Source organism: Glycine max, chromosome 19, assembly GCF_000004515.6.
Source record: "Glycine max cultivar Williams 82 chromosome 19, Glycine_max_v4.0, whole genome shotgun sequence".
Taxonomy (NCBI): domain Eukaryota; kingdom Viridiplantae; phylum Streptophyta; class Magnoliopsida; order Fabales; family Fabaceae; genus Glycine; species Glycine max.
In genome coordinates, this window is record NC_038255.2 from 46,024,444 (window position 1) to 46,042,717 (window position 18,274).

General features: G+C 29.3%; 1 protein-coding gene across 1 annotated transcript; it reads left to right on the top strand.

Moving 5' to 3' along the window:
* The first annotated feature begins 5,529 nt into the window (after positions 1–5,529).
* LOC100784899 (transcription repressor OFP13) lies at positions 5,530–7,020 on the top strand. Its single transcript, XM_003553566.5, has one exon. It carries the CDS (start codon positions 5,770–5,772, stop codon positions 6,586–6,588), a length of 819 nt encoding a protein of 272 aa, XP_003553614.2. The 5' UTR covers positions 5,530–5,769; the 3' UTR covers positions 6,589–7,020.
* Positions 7,021–18,274: the final 11,254 nt, after the last annotated feature.

Below are 18,274 nucleotides of genomic sequence, written 5' to 3' on the forward strand. Positions count from 1 at the left end.
GCAACCTATCCCTATACCCACCAAAAAACAATATAGTAGTCCCAAACCAAAACTAAAAGTAGACCAATATTCCAATAACATATGTTATGTATTCAAAAGACAAGCCTTACGATTAAAACACCACTGTGTGAGAGAGTAGCAAAATGACTTGTCACCAATTTTTATCCAACTCCAAGAGTAGAATAAAATCTCCTGCAGCAAACTATGAATGTTGAAAATCTTGTTATTAAATAAACAATCATTCCTTGTCTTCCAAACAGTCCATACCACCGCACACCACAAAGTCTTCCATCTGGTTTGTTTAATTTTGTTAACTCCTTATAGGTGATGTTGATAGAAGTGGTCAGCAGTCGTCCAAGGAAGCACCACAGGTAACTGAAATCACCTATAACACGGGTTCCACACCACTGAAATAACCGGCCACCCGAATAATAGATGCTCCACAGTTTCCACGGCATTAAGGCAAAATTTACAGTTATAATTTGCTATTCCTACGTCAATGTTCCTGCGTAGCAGATTGTTACCAGAGGGAATCCGATTCCTAAACACCCTCCATAATAGAAAATGAACCTTTGGCGGTACATTAAGTTTCCAAGTATCCGACAAGATTTGACATTCAAAACTATCTCTGTGCTGTTAAAAAACTCCACAGTAAGCTGACTTAATAGAAAAACATCCATTTGTTTCACTACGCCATAGCCAAGAGTCCTCCTCAATTTGTTTCAAAATATAACCGTTCACATCAGATGTAAATTAAGAATAGTTAACTTACCATTAATTATATCAATTGAAATTTTATTATTTAACTAATAGTCTATGTAACAATCCATTTTTCATAAAATAGATAAAAAGAGTTTTATTTAAAAATTAATAGAGTTTTTAAAAATTAAATAAATGAGAGAAAATAGTTTTTATTAATTAAAATAAGCGTTTCATAGTATTAGAAAATAAATAGAGTAAAATGATATTTTAGAAAATAAAGAGATGTTTTAATTGATTATTTATTTGATGAAATGGTAAAATAAAGTTTTTTTTATAAAAATAAAATAAAAAATAAAATAAATAATAGGCTTAGAGTATCCTATATATAAATAAGGATATATTAGGTGAGTTTTCACATTTATAATATATTTATATGTTTTTTCTTCCTCTCAAATTCTGTTAACTTGTTGTTAAGTGCACCAAATTCGTGACAAGGAGTAAAATACTTGAAAGTCTGAATGTAGAATCTAGAGTGACTTTGTTTGTACTTACCCAATTTACAAGCAAAAGATAAGAAAATAAAATGATAGATAAAGAAAGATAGGAGATAAAATAAAGATTTAAAAGAAAAGATAAAAATTTAAATTAAAAGATGATAAAGATAAAAAAAATAGAAGATAAAAAATATAAGATAAGAAAAGTAAAAGACAAGGAAAATAAAAAATTAAGAGGAAGATAAAGAAAGATAAATTCAGAATTTGATAATGTTGGGACTCAGCCGACCTTATTTTCCTAAGATGTATTATTTTAGATTTTTCTCTATCATTTTGGTGAATTTTTTCTACCCACATTTGTTAGAATACTTGCTCCTGATGTCTTACGATGACAAACTTATCTTACCTATTTATCTCCCAAATATCTTTGCAAAGACTCAATAGATAAAATATATGAAGTTTTAATTCTAGATGTTTGCTTTGATGCATGGGCATAATGCAATTACTCTATGTCTAGCAATGATTTTATTAAGATACATCTTCCTTTTAGTTCTATTAGGAATTACCCTCTGTTCAATGACTAATCCCTAAAACTGATGCATTAAGACCTTTCTTATATTTTTATTAAGGATTATGCTCTGTCGAGCACCTAATCCCTAGAGATTATGCAAGGATGAATGATACATGAAATTAAAATAAGAAAGAAAACACATGTTTGCATTGATAAATATGAAGTGTACAATACATTTTTTGACCTTTTAGACCTATCAGCCCTAACTAAAGGTTTATCCTCTCATAGCCATAAAGGATCTTATACTTGAAAAGGGGTTTAGAAACTGATGAAAGAGAAGGGATGAAAAAAGGACAGAAAAAGAAAGATTTCCCCTACTAGAGACATTCAGACTTAGGATGTATTCCTTAGAGAACTTTGAGTCTCCGGGGTGATGTCTTCTCTCCTTGGCTTGACTTTCTTTTTATTGTTATTGGAGTGGACTTGTGTCTGATGCCAAAAATCTTCTTTATTCATATTTTTGATATTTTCTCGATCTTTTTCGCTTTTAATCCCTCCTTTTCATATCTGTCAGTCATAAATAAGAAAAATATCAATTCCTAGCATTTAAGACAAAAATAACGGCTAAATAAATATTTTTAAAGATATTTTCAATATATTTTTATTATAAAAAATAGTTCATATTTAGCAGTTATCAAATTCGTTCTTCATTATTCTTCTCACAATATATCTGTCAGTTATTGTGAAGTGTAAAGTGATGACATTGACTTGTGAGCTATGAACTGTACAATCACACAATTGTAAGATCCTTTAAGGATAACGAGTTTTTGCGCAACGAGTATTGTGATGGGATCTGATGGAGTCTGTATGTGTTGATTGCTATTCATGAGCTTTTAGTACATATAAAAGAATTAAGAAAATAACAATGTGCCTTCAATTTACAGTTTTTTTTTTGTGGAAATTATAAATATTTTTCTTGTTGTATGAATTTATAAAGTAGAAACTCCATTTTTGTAATCTAATGTTGAGTTCAACTCAGTTTGTGGGCTAAAGAAGAGAAGGTGTGAAAAGCTGCTCATGAACTCGCTTAGCGAGGCAGATTGGCTAAGCGAACCTCATTCGCTTAGCGAGGCAACCAGCTCGCTTAGCGTATGCAAAACCCTAGAAGATGATAAGTCAGAGATCAGCGCGCTTAGCGGGCAGCCAGCCCGCCCAGCGAGGTAGTTTTCTCTTCTCGCGCCTAGCATGCCAAGGCTCGCTTAACGGATTTTCACTTACTCTCGTTCAGCGAGACATGCTCGTTGAGCGCGCCCTTATGTGCTGAGAAGTCCAAAAGCCTTTAAAATACTGAGTTGGTGGGAAACCAAAGGGGCACCAAGCTAGACCAGGCATATTACTACATGAAAACAGAAAGGCTGGAGAAAAGATATTCTTCTTCACCCTTGTCCATTTTCTTTCACAAAAACATTTATTTTCCCATTTGTATGAAGCTCTTCATGTTAATGGAGGGCTAGAACTTCATTGTAGGGAAGTATTCTACTGAGCACTCTTAATGTAAATTTCTAACTATCTATTTAATCTTATTTTCTAGTGTTTTTTGCTTCTATCTGTATTTATTTTACATGCTTGTGACTTGATCATCCATTTGTATGTTTAGTTAGGCTTTTGAGTGTTGGAAAATGCTTTAAATCCTTAGAGCTTGATAGAGCAACTAGAGGCCTGTGTATCTAGGAATAAAATGCAGTAATGTAGTATATTTTGCACTGTGTGCGTATTACAACTCTTTTAGAACGAGTTTGTTGAGGAATCAAGGACAAAAGCTAAGAGAGTTAGGCTCATTCTTATGAGGAATCACGGTCTGAGTATATACTTGGTGCAAGAGCGCTAGGATAACGTTAAATAGAGAAAAACATTTTCATATGGCAAGAGAAAGTTCAGTAGAAGACTTCCCAACGCTTTTATCTTGATATTTATCATATTTTTTTTTTTTACAGTTTTGAGTTTATTTCTTAAGTTGATAATTAGAGTAATTGATTGCAGAAAATTAAACCATCATTAAATCTTTTATTTCCTTTCCAAAGCTAAAAAAAAGTGTTTACATACTAAATATACATAAGCTAAGTGAAACAAATTCTCCGTGGATACAATACTCAGTCTTATTGTTTAAATACTACTTGTGCAAATTGGTACACTTGCCTATCGAGCGAACAATATGCTAAAATATTTTTTGGGTTGGACCTGAATCAGGAGGGAGAGGCCTTGACGGACTTTTTGGAGTCTAGGCCTTCGGGGCAAATACACTTTATTTGAGTGTTCCTTTAAGCATGTGTCAATCCCACATGGTTGGAACATTCTTGCAAAACATCGTGACCTTAACCGGTCTTTCTATGATTTTACCTAGTGATAGTAACCTGACTAGTGTGTTTTGTCTTACCATGTACTCTTAGGCGCTCGGCGAGATTTTTCACTGACAAGGTATCACATTGCATATAGGGTTGAGTCTTAGTGTATCTGTTGCATAACTTTTGTGTAATGATCATTGTAACTTGCTACGTGTTGGCAGGTAATGAATTGTGTGAGTATGAGATATTGTGTTGTACTTGAGATTTGTTATTCTAAACGTGATTAATCTAAACGTGTGAAATATGATTATGTGATTAAATCCTTGTGACAAGTGATGTTACGCAATGAGTGATAAAATGATGTGAATTGAGTTAAGTTCAGCTCGTTATACTTATACTATATATATGTGTCTTTGTTTATCTCTACATATTTAGGAATGTGATAATTCACTCCCTGTGTGTTGTTTGTGTTTGGATCTGTGATGATCTCGAACCTTTTGTTCGTGCGAGCAAATGATTATGTAGATTGCTTTAAGGGACCTCATGCTGGAGGATATCGAGACACAATACTCTGATAAGATGTGACATTGAGGCATGTGTTTCTATATTATTTGCATAATGGTCTGAATATGTTACTTTATGTTGTTCTGCTGCTTAACTTGTTTTTCTTTTGTAGAAGAAAAAAATAATTTTGATGACTTTGTTTTAAGTCGAAAATATTTTTTTACCTTTATTTGATAAGTTTTTAATTTGATAATTAATGTGAATATGAACCTTTTAACCACGTCAACTCTTTTATGTTTATTGAATAAAATCATTTTATGTAATTCCATATTTTTATGTATTTTGTTATATAAATATGTATATCAGATAAAGGGGTCAGAGTCTCAAATTCAAGTCTTTCATACACAATTGTATTAAATACTAAGATGAAGAATTATCAATAATAATCTGGTAGTCTAGAAAAAATAAAACTTACCATCAATTAACATTTTAAATATGTAAAATCACAATAGTAAAAATAAAGATAACTTATTATCAATTCAAACTAGTAAAAGAGAATTAGGTAATAAATAAATTAGTTTTAATTCCCTTAATTGTGAAGCCCATAACCTAGTTCTCAAGTTAATATTTAATAGTATTTATAAAAATTTATTTGAATTAATTTAAGGATTAAAAAATTATACTCTTTCTGTCCTAAAATAATAGTCATCTACTTGTCTTATATTATTTTACACGTATAAAAAAATATATAAATAAAAAATAATAACAATCTTATATCATCATTAATTCATTTATAAACTTTGTTATCTGTCACTAATATTATATGGGATATAAGTGAAAAAATTAATAATTAATGTTACATTAAAAAATTAAAATAATAATTATTTAAAATAATTTTATTTTCTTATGTGATAATTATAATTAAAAGGAATAAAATGGAACTTTTTTTTTCAAAGGGAAAAAGTAAATTTTATTTTATTTTTAACCGAAATTAAAAATAGAGATGAAAGAGAAATAAAAATATAAGATAATATGCATGGTAGTAATGGTGATTTGGTTTATTTGTAAAAAAACAAAAAAAAATTGAATAATCTGATATAGAGTGAGGTGACCCCAGGAAGCAGCAGCAGCAGCAGCAATACAGCTTTCGAAATTGACCCACCACTCCTTTAAAATCTTCCCCCCACACCCAGGAGCCACATCTGACTTGCCATTAATGCCCCTAATATTAGTTCCATTTCTAAAAAGCTCCAAAATTCATTTTGAATCTGCATTTGATTTCTCTCCCATGGGCAAGAAAATGAAGCTCCCTTCCTCTTCTTGGCCCTGGCCCTCCTGCCACCAACCGCGAACCCTCTCTTTCCGAGCCCAAAACGACGCCGCATACTTGGACACGCTGGAGAGCTCCGAGACTTCCTTCTTCACCGTCTCCCCTGACTCCGGAAGCTTCTCAACTGCCTCAGAAGAAGATTCTAGAAGACCCGACTCACTAGAGACCGTCATTCGCGGCTTGCGTTCCGACCGTCTGTTCTTCGAGCCAGACGAGACTAGTTCCATATTAGAAGCCAAAGCAGCAGCAGCAACAACAACAACAACAACAACGTTGCCGTTCAAAGACAGCGTTGTCATGTCCGTGGACTCCCAAGACCCTTACGTCGATTTCCGCAGGTCCATGGAGGAGATGGTGGAGGCGCAGTGCGTCAAGGGCTGGGAGGGTCTCCAAGAGCTTCTGTCTTGGTATTTGAAAGTCAACGGTAAAACCAACCACGGCTATATCGTTGGTGCTTTCGTTGATTTATTGTTCGCTTCTTCTTCCTCACTAGTTTCTTCTTCTGACAATAACTCCCACTCTCCTTCTTCCCCTTTATCGTTTTATAGCTCTTCCTCTTGCAGCACTCGCTGTGTTTCTTGTTTGGAAGCTGAGGTCGAGGTTCATAATAATGATATAGCTACTACTTCTTCTTTCTTGTTAGAACAAGTTAGGGAAGACCAGGCTTCATCTTCTTCTTCTACTTCTACTTCCTCTTTGAATTAAAATACTTTATTTTATTTGAAACTAAGGGAGATTACTTATTATTAATTGTAATATTTCTTCTGTATTAGTATATACTTAGTAGTAGTTTATAGTTAGTAGTAGCATTTTTGTTTCATGGCGCGCGAGCTTAGCTTCCATGGCTCTCTGTACTGTGTTAATTGGGTCACAGGTATGGAGGAAATTAATGAAACCGTACGTGCGTGCGCGAGAGAGGTTGTCGATTTTTGTTTCCTTTACTGCATGGGAAGCCAACAAGGAGTAGAAATTTCTATTTTTGTCTTGAATTAGATTATGCTTACAAGATTTGTATAGTCATTATCTCTTGTCAATCTATGTATATGTGGCTAAATGACATCAAATCCTCTATATATTGCTTTCATTGAGATAGACATAGACACTCAATCTGAACATACTTTCTTCTGGCAAATATAACGTTGTTTATAGTAAGCAATTAATTGATGTATGTACAGTTTTTTGGAATACAGTAGTAAAAAAATGAGGTAAGTTGGTTAGGTTTGGTTTGCTTCAACGGCATTCTACAAATTTATGACACACTGTTCAATGCGGGTAACTGGTTTCAAACCAAGCTTCCTTAGCTGACTGCCAAAGTGATTAGAAAATGTTAACAAGTTAAATTAAAAAAATATTATCAAATATATATACTCTCATCTTAATTTTTAATTTAAACTTTTTATTTGTTATTTTTGAATCAATATAAAACACTCCTAATCACTTGGCAGGACCAATAATTGAATTTGGCAAAAGTAATGCAGAGTAGAGACAAATTTCGGACACCAAAAATACATATTTTCTAATTGAGTCATCGAATTATGAATTTGTTTGCATTGAAAACTATTGATTCCTTTTTGTATAAATTAAAAAAAATGGTCTTACATTTATTGAATGTTTTAATTATGATAAACTTTTTCAATAAAAAAATCATTTTATTTCATCAAACAATATTTTGAAAACATTGGTTAATATATATTTTAAAAAGAGTACGTATTAAGCAATGTATCTAACATGTCTCATTAAAAAAAAGAATATAATATGACTGAAAGAACTGTTATGCAATGCATCCCATATATACACGTGTATAGTTGCCCTTCTAGTAAAATATCCACCATAGGATACATTGCACTTGGGGTTCATGAGACCTGACATGGTGAAGGTAGATCAGAGCCGTTAGTTTTTTGAATTAGGCAGTCATTATCAAAAGATGGGTACAAATCCATTGACGTGGTCCTGCTGAACTCAAATCCTGTGTGCCTGTACCAAGCTGCATTATCATGGTGTTTGGCCAGAGAAAACTGAGAACATCAATACTTGTATTGTATGTATGCTTATCTACATATCATATGCTTGTGTTGGAAAACATTGTCTTTATATGCCTCTTTGTATTATACGTGTCATGAATTTTGAAATGTAATAATTTGTGTTTTCGAATCCAATATTAGCTGCCTGCAAGATTCGAAAAGGGTACAAATTAAAAAACTGCCATTTAACTTTGCAATGGCTAAAATAAATTATTCAGTTCAAGCTGTGTATTTGAAAAATACATGTTCTCACAATAAATGTATTGTCGTTTTTTTTCCGATGTAACTTGGTAGCACATCTTAATCCCTAATAAACCACCTAATAGCACAAAAGAACTTAGATCGTTGTCACTCACTTTCAACAATACTAATGGTTGCTAGAAAAAACAAGAGAGGTGACATGTTGAGGATGAAGAGAATGTCAAGAAGGCACCTCAATCTATCGTCCCTACAACGAATTGAATTAATAGTAACAAATGAAAATCTTATGTTAAATCCGGGTACTACACAAGTCACTCTCCTCAACATTGGTCCCAACCCAACCTCCTCGAAATGGTAAAAAGAAAATAGAGAAAGATGAGCATTGTTGGACATAATAGGCTATTAGTATATATGGCAACAGGCAAGTTGTAATCAAGTCATCAACTTTTTTTTTTATTAATTAAAATTAATGTACCAACAAAAAACTTATAAAAAATATGTTATTTTTTAAACAAAAGTAACCACGAATTCTTTTTTATATAAAAAACTATTAACAAATACTCATTAGTAACTAATGTTAAAAAATATTGATTACAAAATTAAAAGTAATTTATTATATAAAATATAAAAAAATAATTCATATTTCTTATTTTAAATAATTTCAATATTTAATAAATTCATTAAATATATCCTAACAAATATTTTAACATACTTGTTAATTGTATCTTTACGAATATGATTCTTGCTTGTGCGGGTGTGCTTTGATTTCGGGGGAGGGAGGAAAAGAGAGTGTTTGTAGCTGACAATGGCTAAACAAATTAGAAAACAAAATCACTATTGATGTTTAATTATTTAATAATTAATATATTAAATTAGTTCATAAAATTATAATATTAGACACTTTAAGAAATTTCTTAGAAAATATTTATAACAAAAGTAATAAATAAATATTTTTTTATCAGTTAAAATTAACTTATGTATTTTAATTTTAAAAAGTTTCAGTTTAGCTTCTTTAAAATTTAAAAATATATGATTTAAGAGAAAAATATTTTATCTTAATTTTTTTATATAAATATTTGCGGAAAAATGTTTAAATTGGACATTAATCTTTGAGACTATAGAAATATTATTTTAGTTCTTGAAACCTTAAATATAAGTTATTTTAACTTTTATTGTTATAATTTTAGAGATTAAAAAAAACACATGTTATTTGATAATATTAAGAATCAAAGTAATTATTTTTTAAGCATTTTAAAAACTAAATAACATTTTTTGTAATTTTAAAAATTACGTTAATTAGAACTTACAGTATTATAAATTAATATAATATATTATTCTTACTTAATTAAACTTTATTTTGGAGTTGGATATCGCAACAATGACATTACTTGCCGTTAACTAATAAAAGATTCCATATGCTGTTGTATTATTCAGTGAAATGTCATTTCAAAAACCTATAATGACATTCAATATGGATATACTACTCATGTTTATTATATGAATTTTTTTGGACATATATCGTGCTGGTGTATTGATTGGGTTGGGCATCTTTTTGCATTCAAAAACACCAAAATGAGCAAAATAAGTGTTTTTTTTTTTACATAGAGAAAAATGAGTATTAAAAAAAACAAAAATGGCCACTTTTATTTAATAAAAAAAAACAAATGATTGAGATGTTTAATTGAAATTATGAACTTCTGATTATGTCTACTTGTTTGATAATCAATAAGACAAAGAAAACCAAAACCTTTGTCTCAGACATACTAGATAAAGAGAAGGGTTGAGACCAATTTTTAAGAGACAAAAAACTTTGCACTACTAGTAATAGGTTGCTAACTATAACTAATAGTACTAATTAGGTTGCTAAATCCAAGCTCTCATGTTCTCAACGTTAACAAATTTGAAAGTTCGTGCAAATTCGTAAAAGTTTCATAAATTCGACTTGTAATTCAACTCGTAGACTCGTAATAATTTACTTCATATAAAAATAATAATAAAATATTTATAAATAACATACTAATTAAACATTTTAACAATATAATAAAGCAAAATAGTAAATCATAAAGTTCAGAATATTTAATTAATCAAGTTTAGTAATAATACATCACTACTAAATAATAACTTGCAAAGGTTATAGTAGTGATAAATTATTCTCATCGAAGGTTTGATGTGACTAAAGAACAAATGTTTGATATTATTAAATATAAGAATATTGTATTTGAGAATAATACACTAAATGAAGATATGTTAAATGATATACAAAGAGAAAATAATAAAAAAATGACTTACATTTTGATCTAATTTTTTTTAACTTGTTAACTATGTGGTAAACTCGAGAAAGTTTACTTAAAATTTATAAAATTTGTCCAGAATCTACTAAAAAAGATTTACTTAAGAGTCAATTCAAAAAAACAAATAAACTCATAAATTCATAAGAATTAATAAATTAATTCAAGAATTTGATACCTATATATATTCTTGTGACTGACTTTTGTTTTGAGGTAACACTCATACACACATTTTACAAAGGCAAAAGGAGCTTGATAACAATGAAGCATAGATTAGATTCCTATCTTGTCTAGCACCCTGCACCGAAGCTTCTAAACCTGCACATTAGTATCATATTTTAAATTTCCATTTCCCGGTTAACCAAGTAAATCTAGGCTTTTAGCATAGTAGCTTCTACTATCCGTTGAGACAGGCACAATTTTTTAATTTTATTTTATGTCCAGTTTTATAGCTGATTATTCAATTATTCAATTGTTAGCTCGAATAATTAAATCGCGCAAAGTAGGGGAGCCTAAGACAATCACATGGAAGTTTAAAACATTTCTCAAACATTATCGACCTTAAACCAATTGATTACTCATCCCAATATTTATATCTTGCTTTATAAAGCAAATTTTAATTAGTCATCAAAAACTAGGAAATAAATATTCATTGTATTGTTATGGGACTCATTAAACTACAATATTTTAATTTAAAATTGCTCTCGCTTTTTCAACATCAATCCCTAAATATAAGATGTATTTTAAGTAGTTAGAAATACTTTTTTATTTAGAAAAATAATTATTGTAAATAAATACTACCGCCTTTCAAACAGATTACTTTAGAAAAAAATTTAAATATACAATTTTATAAGTATTTTTGGTGGAGTTCTTCAACTAGAGTTAAAAAAATTTCCTGATAATTTATATTGACTTTTAATGTAATTTATTACTGCACGTATTATAATAATGTGAATCTTCAATTTTTTTCCACCAAAAATATATAAATAGTTAAACAATTAATCTAAATTTTGTCTTTTACTAGTACTTCAATACTATATATAAAAAAAGTTGTCTTTTACTTTCTCAGCCAGCCTTAGTAAATCCGTTTTATTTTTTTTCTTTTCCTCTTTAATTTATCCCCTATCATCAGACACACCGCAGGTTTTAACCTGTCTAAGGAGTTAGGGGGGAATCAATCCGGAATGCAAACTTTAAGACGATAGATAATCAATGTTTGTTGAGTAATTTAGTGAGATAATGACCATACAGTGATACCCTCATTTTCCGAGAAATTTAATTTCCATGAGAAGTGTGACCAAACACCAAAATTTACGGAACTTGGTGTTTCTGGGCTGTAGGCTGTAGCTCATTAAATGCACCTCAGAGAGAAAGAGAGAGCTGAGACCAATTCATCATCCCAGGTTGGTCTTTTTGTGATTTCGGAAAACGCGAAGCAGGCCTTCAGTCATTTGGCACTGGGTGTTCAAATATGTGTTAATGGAAGAAAAAAACAATTTAACTAAAAATAGCATACTTAAAAGCCTACAATATTAAAATCTTATTATTCAGTATGCTGATATTTTTTAAATATTAAAATTAATAATAGAAATATTTTTTTAAATAAATTAAAAATTACGACAAAAATGCATATAATAAATTTTAATTATTATATACATTTTTATCATAATTTTAGCTAGTCTTCATGGCTTATGCCTGTTGCAAATCTTTGCTTCCTCCGTTGACAATACCTTTGGGTGGCGAATTTTCGTATACAAGACCTCCAAGGAGAGGTGTTCTGTGGAAGCTCCAGTGAGCAATGGCGATAGCAATTCACCCTTCTCAGCGGTTTCTCCTCTCCGTTTCTATAACCCTAACCCTCGTCCATCGTGGCGCCTCAAATTCCAAAATCGTTTGCCATTCTGAGCTTTTGCAGGATCTGAGCTTCCCATGCATAGAGCAACAAAGAAGACGACGTGTTGATGGGAAAGAGAAATGGTTAGGTTTTTTTTTTTTTTTTTTTTTTCTGGTTTTTTAATTAAATAAAAATGCATGTTTATCCATTGTTTTGGACAGATGTTGAATAAAGAGAAAATGATTTTTCGGTATAAGTTAAAAGGTGTTGAATGCTAATATAAAATGATTTGAAGGGAACTTTAAAATGATTTTTAAGATATTAAAATAATTCGTTAAATTAAAAAGTATCTTTAATTCTTTTTTTAAAAAATGATTATTAAAGTATTATAAATACTTTTATTTAATATTTCTTTTTAGTCAATGATAAAATTAATGTGTTTATTTTTCTGTTAAAATATTATTAATCATAAGTAACATTTTATTATTTTTAATTTAAAATATTTCTTTCTGTTAAAAGAACATATACTAATGTTTTTATATTAGTATATATATAAATAATACATATTTGGGAAAGAATTAAATCTACCTGTATAATTAAATATACCATGCCAAAAAAAAAAACAATTCTATATTATTCTTAAGTAAATTTACTAACTTCTTTACTGTCAATCTTCTCAATTTTTTTTACAAATAATACACTTCCCACAAAATTTAGATTATACATTCATTTACACAAAAAAAAACTTTGGTGGAAAGTCATAGCATTTTCAAGTTTATCTTCTTTACATTTTTAGAAAGAAAAAAAAACAAACATTTCAATTGTTTCTAGCAACATCCATTATTTTATTTTAAAGTAAACTCAAAGTTTTTAAGCTTATAAATTGTTAAAATAGCTCTAAATTAGGAGAAATATGAAAAAGTTTGACATGTTCAATGGGAGACTCATTCACTCCTAATACTATTATAGTTCATTTAATACTTACTATAGTTTTTTTAAATATCAAAAAATTAAAAATTGATTTATAAAAATATTATTTAAGAATTTATTTTTCATATATTATTAATTTAAAAAAAAGTTATGTTGTCAATCACTCAAAAAACATCTTAAGTATCACTTTTACAACATGAAAGGTAATAAAGTGGTCTAAATCCTAGTGACAATGAAAATCAAATGATGATAAATGCTATTGATGGAAGGAGGTCCTATGGGAAAAGAAGAGGAAATTTCAACAATTAAGATATGTACTTACAGTGGAAAAAGTTGTCCATGTTGTAGAAACCTGCTATTGCAACTACCTCACAACACAAAAATATACTCTTACTACACTTTCCTGCCTTGAACTTTTATGGATGTCCCCGCTCATTAGCCATGTTCAGAACTACCTAAGATTCAAGGACCACAAGTATTTTGTAGATAACTGGTACATCGAGATGGATGCTCTCCAAATAGATAAATTTATAAACCTTTTTTTCTCTCATTAGAAACCTACATTTAATGTACTCATTTGTGTTTGTCATTCTCGTATAAATAATAAAATTACCTCTTTGGACAATTAGTTATACTGATACATCTCACAAAAACGAAATCTTATAGAATTAGTTTAATTTAAGATTACAATATTTAAATTAAGTTTTTTCTTACAATAAACTTTATAATAAAATTTAAATATAAGACCTCATGAATTATTCAATCTGTAAATATAAACAAAACTCGCTTGCCATTAATGGAACTTTGTCAGGCTATATTTTCTAGTAACTCTTTGACTCAGCTGTTGAATTACTATACTGCACACATTTAGATTATTATAATGCTAAAAAACAATTGTGATTAAGAAAATTTAAAAATAAATGATGCCACTTTCATTTATACTGACTTGTTTATATCCAATGCACAAAACAAAGTTTCATATATAATTTGATAAATATCTGTACTATTATGGCTTAATAGTCTATCAAATGACTATCTATTTGGGTAACGGTTAGATATAAAATTTGTTGATTATCATATATTGTAACAATAATTTATTTGGGATATACAAGGTTGTTTGCATGGTTAAGAAAGAAAAAAAGAAAATAATCACCAGTTCAAATTTTTTTTTCTGTCCAAAAATTAATTAATAATTAATAATTATTAATTAAAAAAAATGATATTTTATTAAAAAATGAAAAAGATAACACTTGCATTCCACTTTTGCATTTAGCACATTGAATGAGACTTGTGCAGGGAGAGCTTTCAGTCAAAGTATGAACTGATACCTGGAGCAACCTATGCCCAGATTAGCATCTATTAAGAATCTGTTTCTCATGAAAGACAGTGATATATCTATCAATAAATTTTCTGAAAAGGAAAATTACAAAACTTAATCCTCTGCTAGTTTGCTAGATAAAGATAGACAGTGATCTTTCAAGCCATGCCGACGGTGACCAATGCATGAGAGTTTAGACTCTCACTTCTCTAACCAAATGTAATCCTCCTCAATTACTGGTCACGAGAAATGTTATTCACTAAACAATAAGATTTACGGCATAAAGTGCCTTTTGCTTTTAAATAGACACCAGAAACATGCTTTAATAACATATTTTTTTATTTGTTTTAAAAAGGTCTTCCTATTCACACTCTTAAAAGAAATTAAACAAAAAAATATTATTGTGTAAATTATAATAGAGCCTAAAAAAATCACGAGTAATATAACTTTTTGTCTTTCAATAAAAGTATTTTTATTTTAAGTTTTTTAACTAATATTCTTTGGACACACTTTAGCATTTTCCTCTAAAAATTTATATTGTTCTTTATATAATATGATCTTTCACATTTTTTTTATCAGCAACGTCTTTCACATTCTAATAAGAAAAATTAAATTAAACTTTTAATTTGGTTCTTATTAAAAAAAAACATTTAAAATTTCATATCATGTTTTAAAATCTCAATTTTACTATTTAAAATAAGATTTTGGTAATGCTAAATATTCACGAGACTTATTAATACGAAAGTAATTTCAGTCATTAATGAGAAAGTAGATAAAAATAAAATTACTGATCTTAATTATTGATAAGAAAATTAATAATTTATATTTTAATATATAATTTAATTTGGGTTTATATATGTTCATAATATTATTAGACTATTAGTTGATTTTCTCGTTAACAAATAAGGTTACTTATCCTTAGTATTACTTTAGAGGAACCGGTCCATAATTATTCCAGCCCATTTTTTTTTTTTTATGAAATATTCCATAGCATTTAGGTATTTTTATATATTGAAGTGAATTAAAGTGTGACATTTTTACTTTTAAGAAAATATAATTTTTAAAAATGATAGAAGAGTGTAATTTGAGGATTTGTCCAGGAATAATCCTTTAGATAAATACTAACAACACACTTTATTTTTATTTATTTTTTTATATTTTAGGGAGTCAATTTTTTAGTTTTCCCCTTTTTCACACACACATTGGGCTTGTACGACAGTCCAAACAGATTAAAAGGGCCGTTTAAACTGAATTGCCACCCAGTGGATAATGAAGCATTGAATGTTTGTCAGCCGAAAAAGCTTTAAAAAAAAAGAACAAGTTGCATTCATTTTTCCTGACTTTAGGATTTATTATACTTGGATCTCTTCAGTTAAAATGTATTTTTTTTTACCTCTCTCTAACCAACACCGTTAAGTAATAATGTTAATTTTTTAAGTGAAATATCAAAAAGCCCCTTCTCAATTCTTACACCCCACTCCTTCCACCGCCAAAACGCATCACCCCCACCATTGATCAATCAATGCAACTCATTTTTACCATCTTCAAACTATTTCTAGTTCAAATTCAGATCTTACGATTTCCCCAAAAAACTTTCTTACATTTTAGAATCTCAATAGAAAGTTGAAAGACAAATTAGAAACACAAATTAGAAAGTTGAATAATAAACATCCCTAAGCAAATTATTCAGGTTAAAGTAGCGTGAAACATTGAAATGGACGTAGCTTCTTCCGCAACCAATATGCAATAACTTTTTTTTAGAGTTCAAAATTACATAATAGTAAAACTATAGGATCAACAGTGGATTTAAGCCAATTTAATTTATCTTATTAAATAAATAAATAAATTATAAAAAAGTCTGTTGAAACTAGTTTTTTCCTTTAAATTTTACCGGTTTGAAACCAATTTAAACAGTTCTTGATATTTTTTTCATCTTCTTTTCTGAATTATCCAATCGATGCCATGATTAATTGGTTTTTGATATGAACGTTTTTTTGTACCAATGAAAGTTATTGGTCTAGTTTGATTCTTTAATTGTATCTATGCATAAATCTGTTTGTATTTTTAAAATGAAATTATGAGAAGGGAAAAAAAAGGAGTTCGCGGGGCTCCCGTGTCTAAGCTTTTCCATGCACTGAAAGAGTAATTTTAATTTGGCTGCCTAGAGCAATTCTAGTTGGATTGTTTGTCTTTCTTTATTATTAAGCTATGGTTTTTAAACAAGAATGAACAATTGGCATTGTTTGAGTTGACATTTTAAATAAGGAATTGAGCTGTATCATAAAAATGGATTCATTTGTATGTTAATCAACCAATGCTCTAAAAAAAACCAATACAACAGAAAAAATAAAAAATAAAGTAGAGTTGCATCATTTGGTAAAAGTATAAGACAAATTAGAATGATTTCTACAATAAATCTTTTTAAATTGTATCATTAGAAAGAATAGTAAATGACCGAAGCTCTGAATCAACATATATAAGTTATTTCAGTTTAAGTTTTGAATTCGAATCTAAACATATAATTATGTTAAATATTTAAAAGAAATTTTTTTATCATTTATAATAATTTTATGTGATTCAAATATGATTGTTTTTAAGATATTAGTGTTCTAGACCATAGATTAAAAAATGTCACGTGAGATTTATTTGACAATTATTAAATAAAGAATTAAGGAATTTTGCTTGATATCACAATTAGTGATGCTCTTAACTTTCCTAGCCTGTTTTAATCATGTAAAATCAATCACCATCTGTTGGAAGAATCTCCCGAGAACTTATAACAAATGACATCTCTCTTCCCAAATTCAATTTCCCTCATTCAAAACACTCAGAGTAGGAATCGGAAAGGAGAATCTGATAACAGCATGAACATGTAATTCAGTGGATGCTTGGAAAAGATTAATAAACGCGGATCCAAGCTTCAATCTCCACGTCCGTAGTTTAAAATGCACAGAATGAAGATTAGCTTCTCATTCTTGTGAATAGATTTTATAGATACGAGGAAGCAAACATGCTATCAGATAGAAATGCCATGCGTTTTACTAAGCATACTTACATAGTAGCATTTTCTAATAGGGCAGAAATTTCTTATATATCGTTCAATTTCACCATCATCTGCAGATTGTTATGTCATGCGTCCCTCTAAAAAATAATACTAGCACTTCATTTTATTCGTACCCTCCAATTTTAAGTTGCTCCCACCCCTTTGTACGTTTCAATTTTTAACATTGTTTTTGTTTTCCTTTTTCTTTCTTCAAGACAGAAAGTGTGTCTGTGTTAGGCACCAAAAAGCTATGTTATACTACTCCTAAAATTTACCATTAAAAGAACTACAAAAAATAAACATAAAATTAATATTCTTCTTTGATGGTATACATATCCTATGTTAAATAGAGATTTGCAATGAATATCAACTATACAAGTAACATCATCTAGTATTTTTTTTAAAAATAAATAAAACTAAATAATATCAAAATGATAATATCTAAGTCTTAATTTTGATTAAAAAAATAATCTTAAGTCATATATTTGAACCTCTTTAGGCCCATCCTATCAGTGTGTTAAGCAAATACTACCCGGTCATTATTTTTCTATTCTGTGTTTGTATGTGAGTAAAAAATTCTTTAAAAGAGTTTTTACTGGAAAAACAAAACCTATCTTAAATGATGATGTTGACCTTTTTAAGAAATTGGATTGTTATCAATAGCTGATAGTAAATGTTAATTTTCAGCAAACGGAGTATAATAGCTTCACATTGATTACTCTAGCACCGTGCCTAGTAAGTGGCAACCTTTGCTCC

Coding starts and splice junctions, on each gene's coding strand:
- LOC100784899 (XM_003553566.5), top strand. CDS start 5,770: ATGCCCCTAATATTAGTTCCATTTCTAAAAAGCTCCAAAATTCATTTT.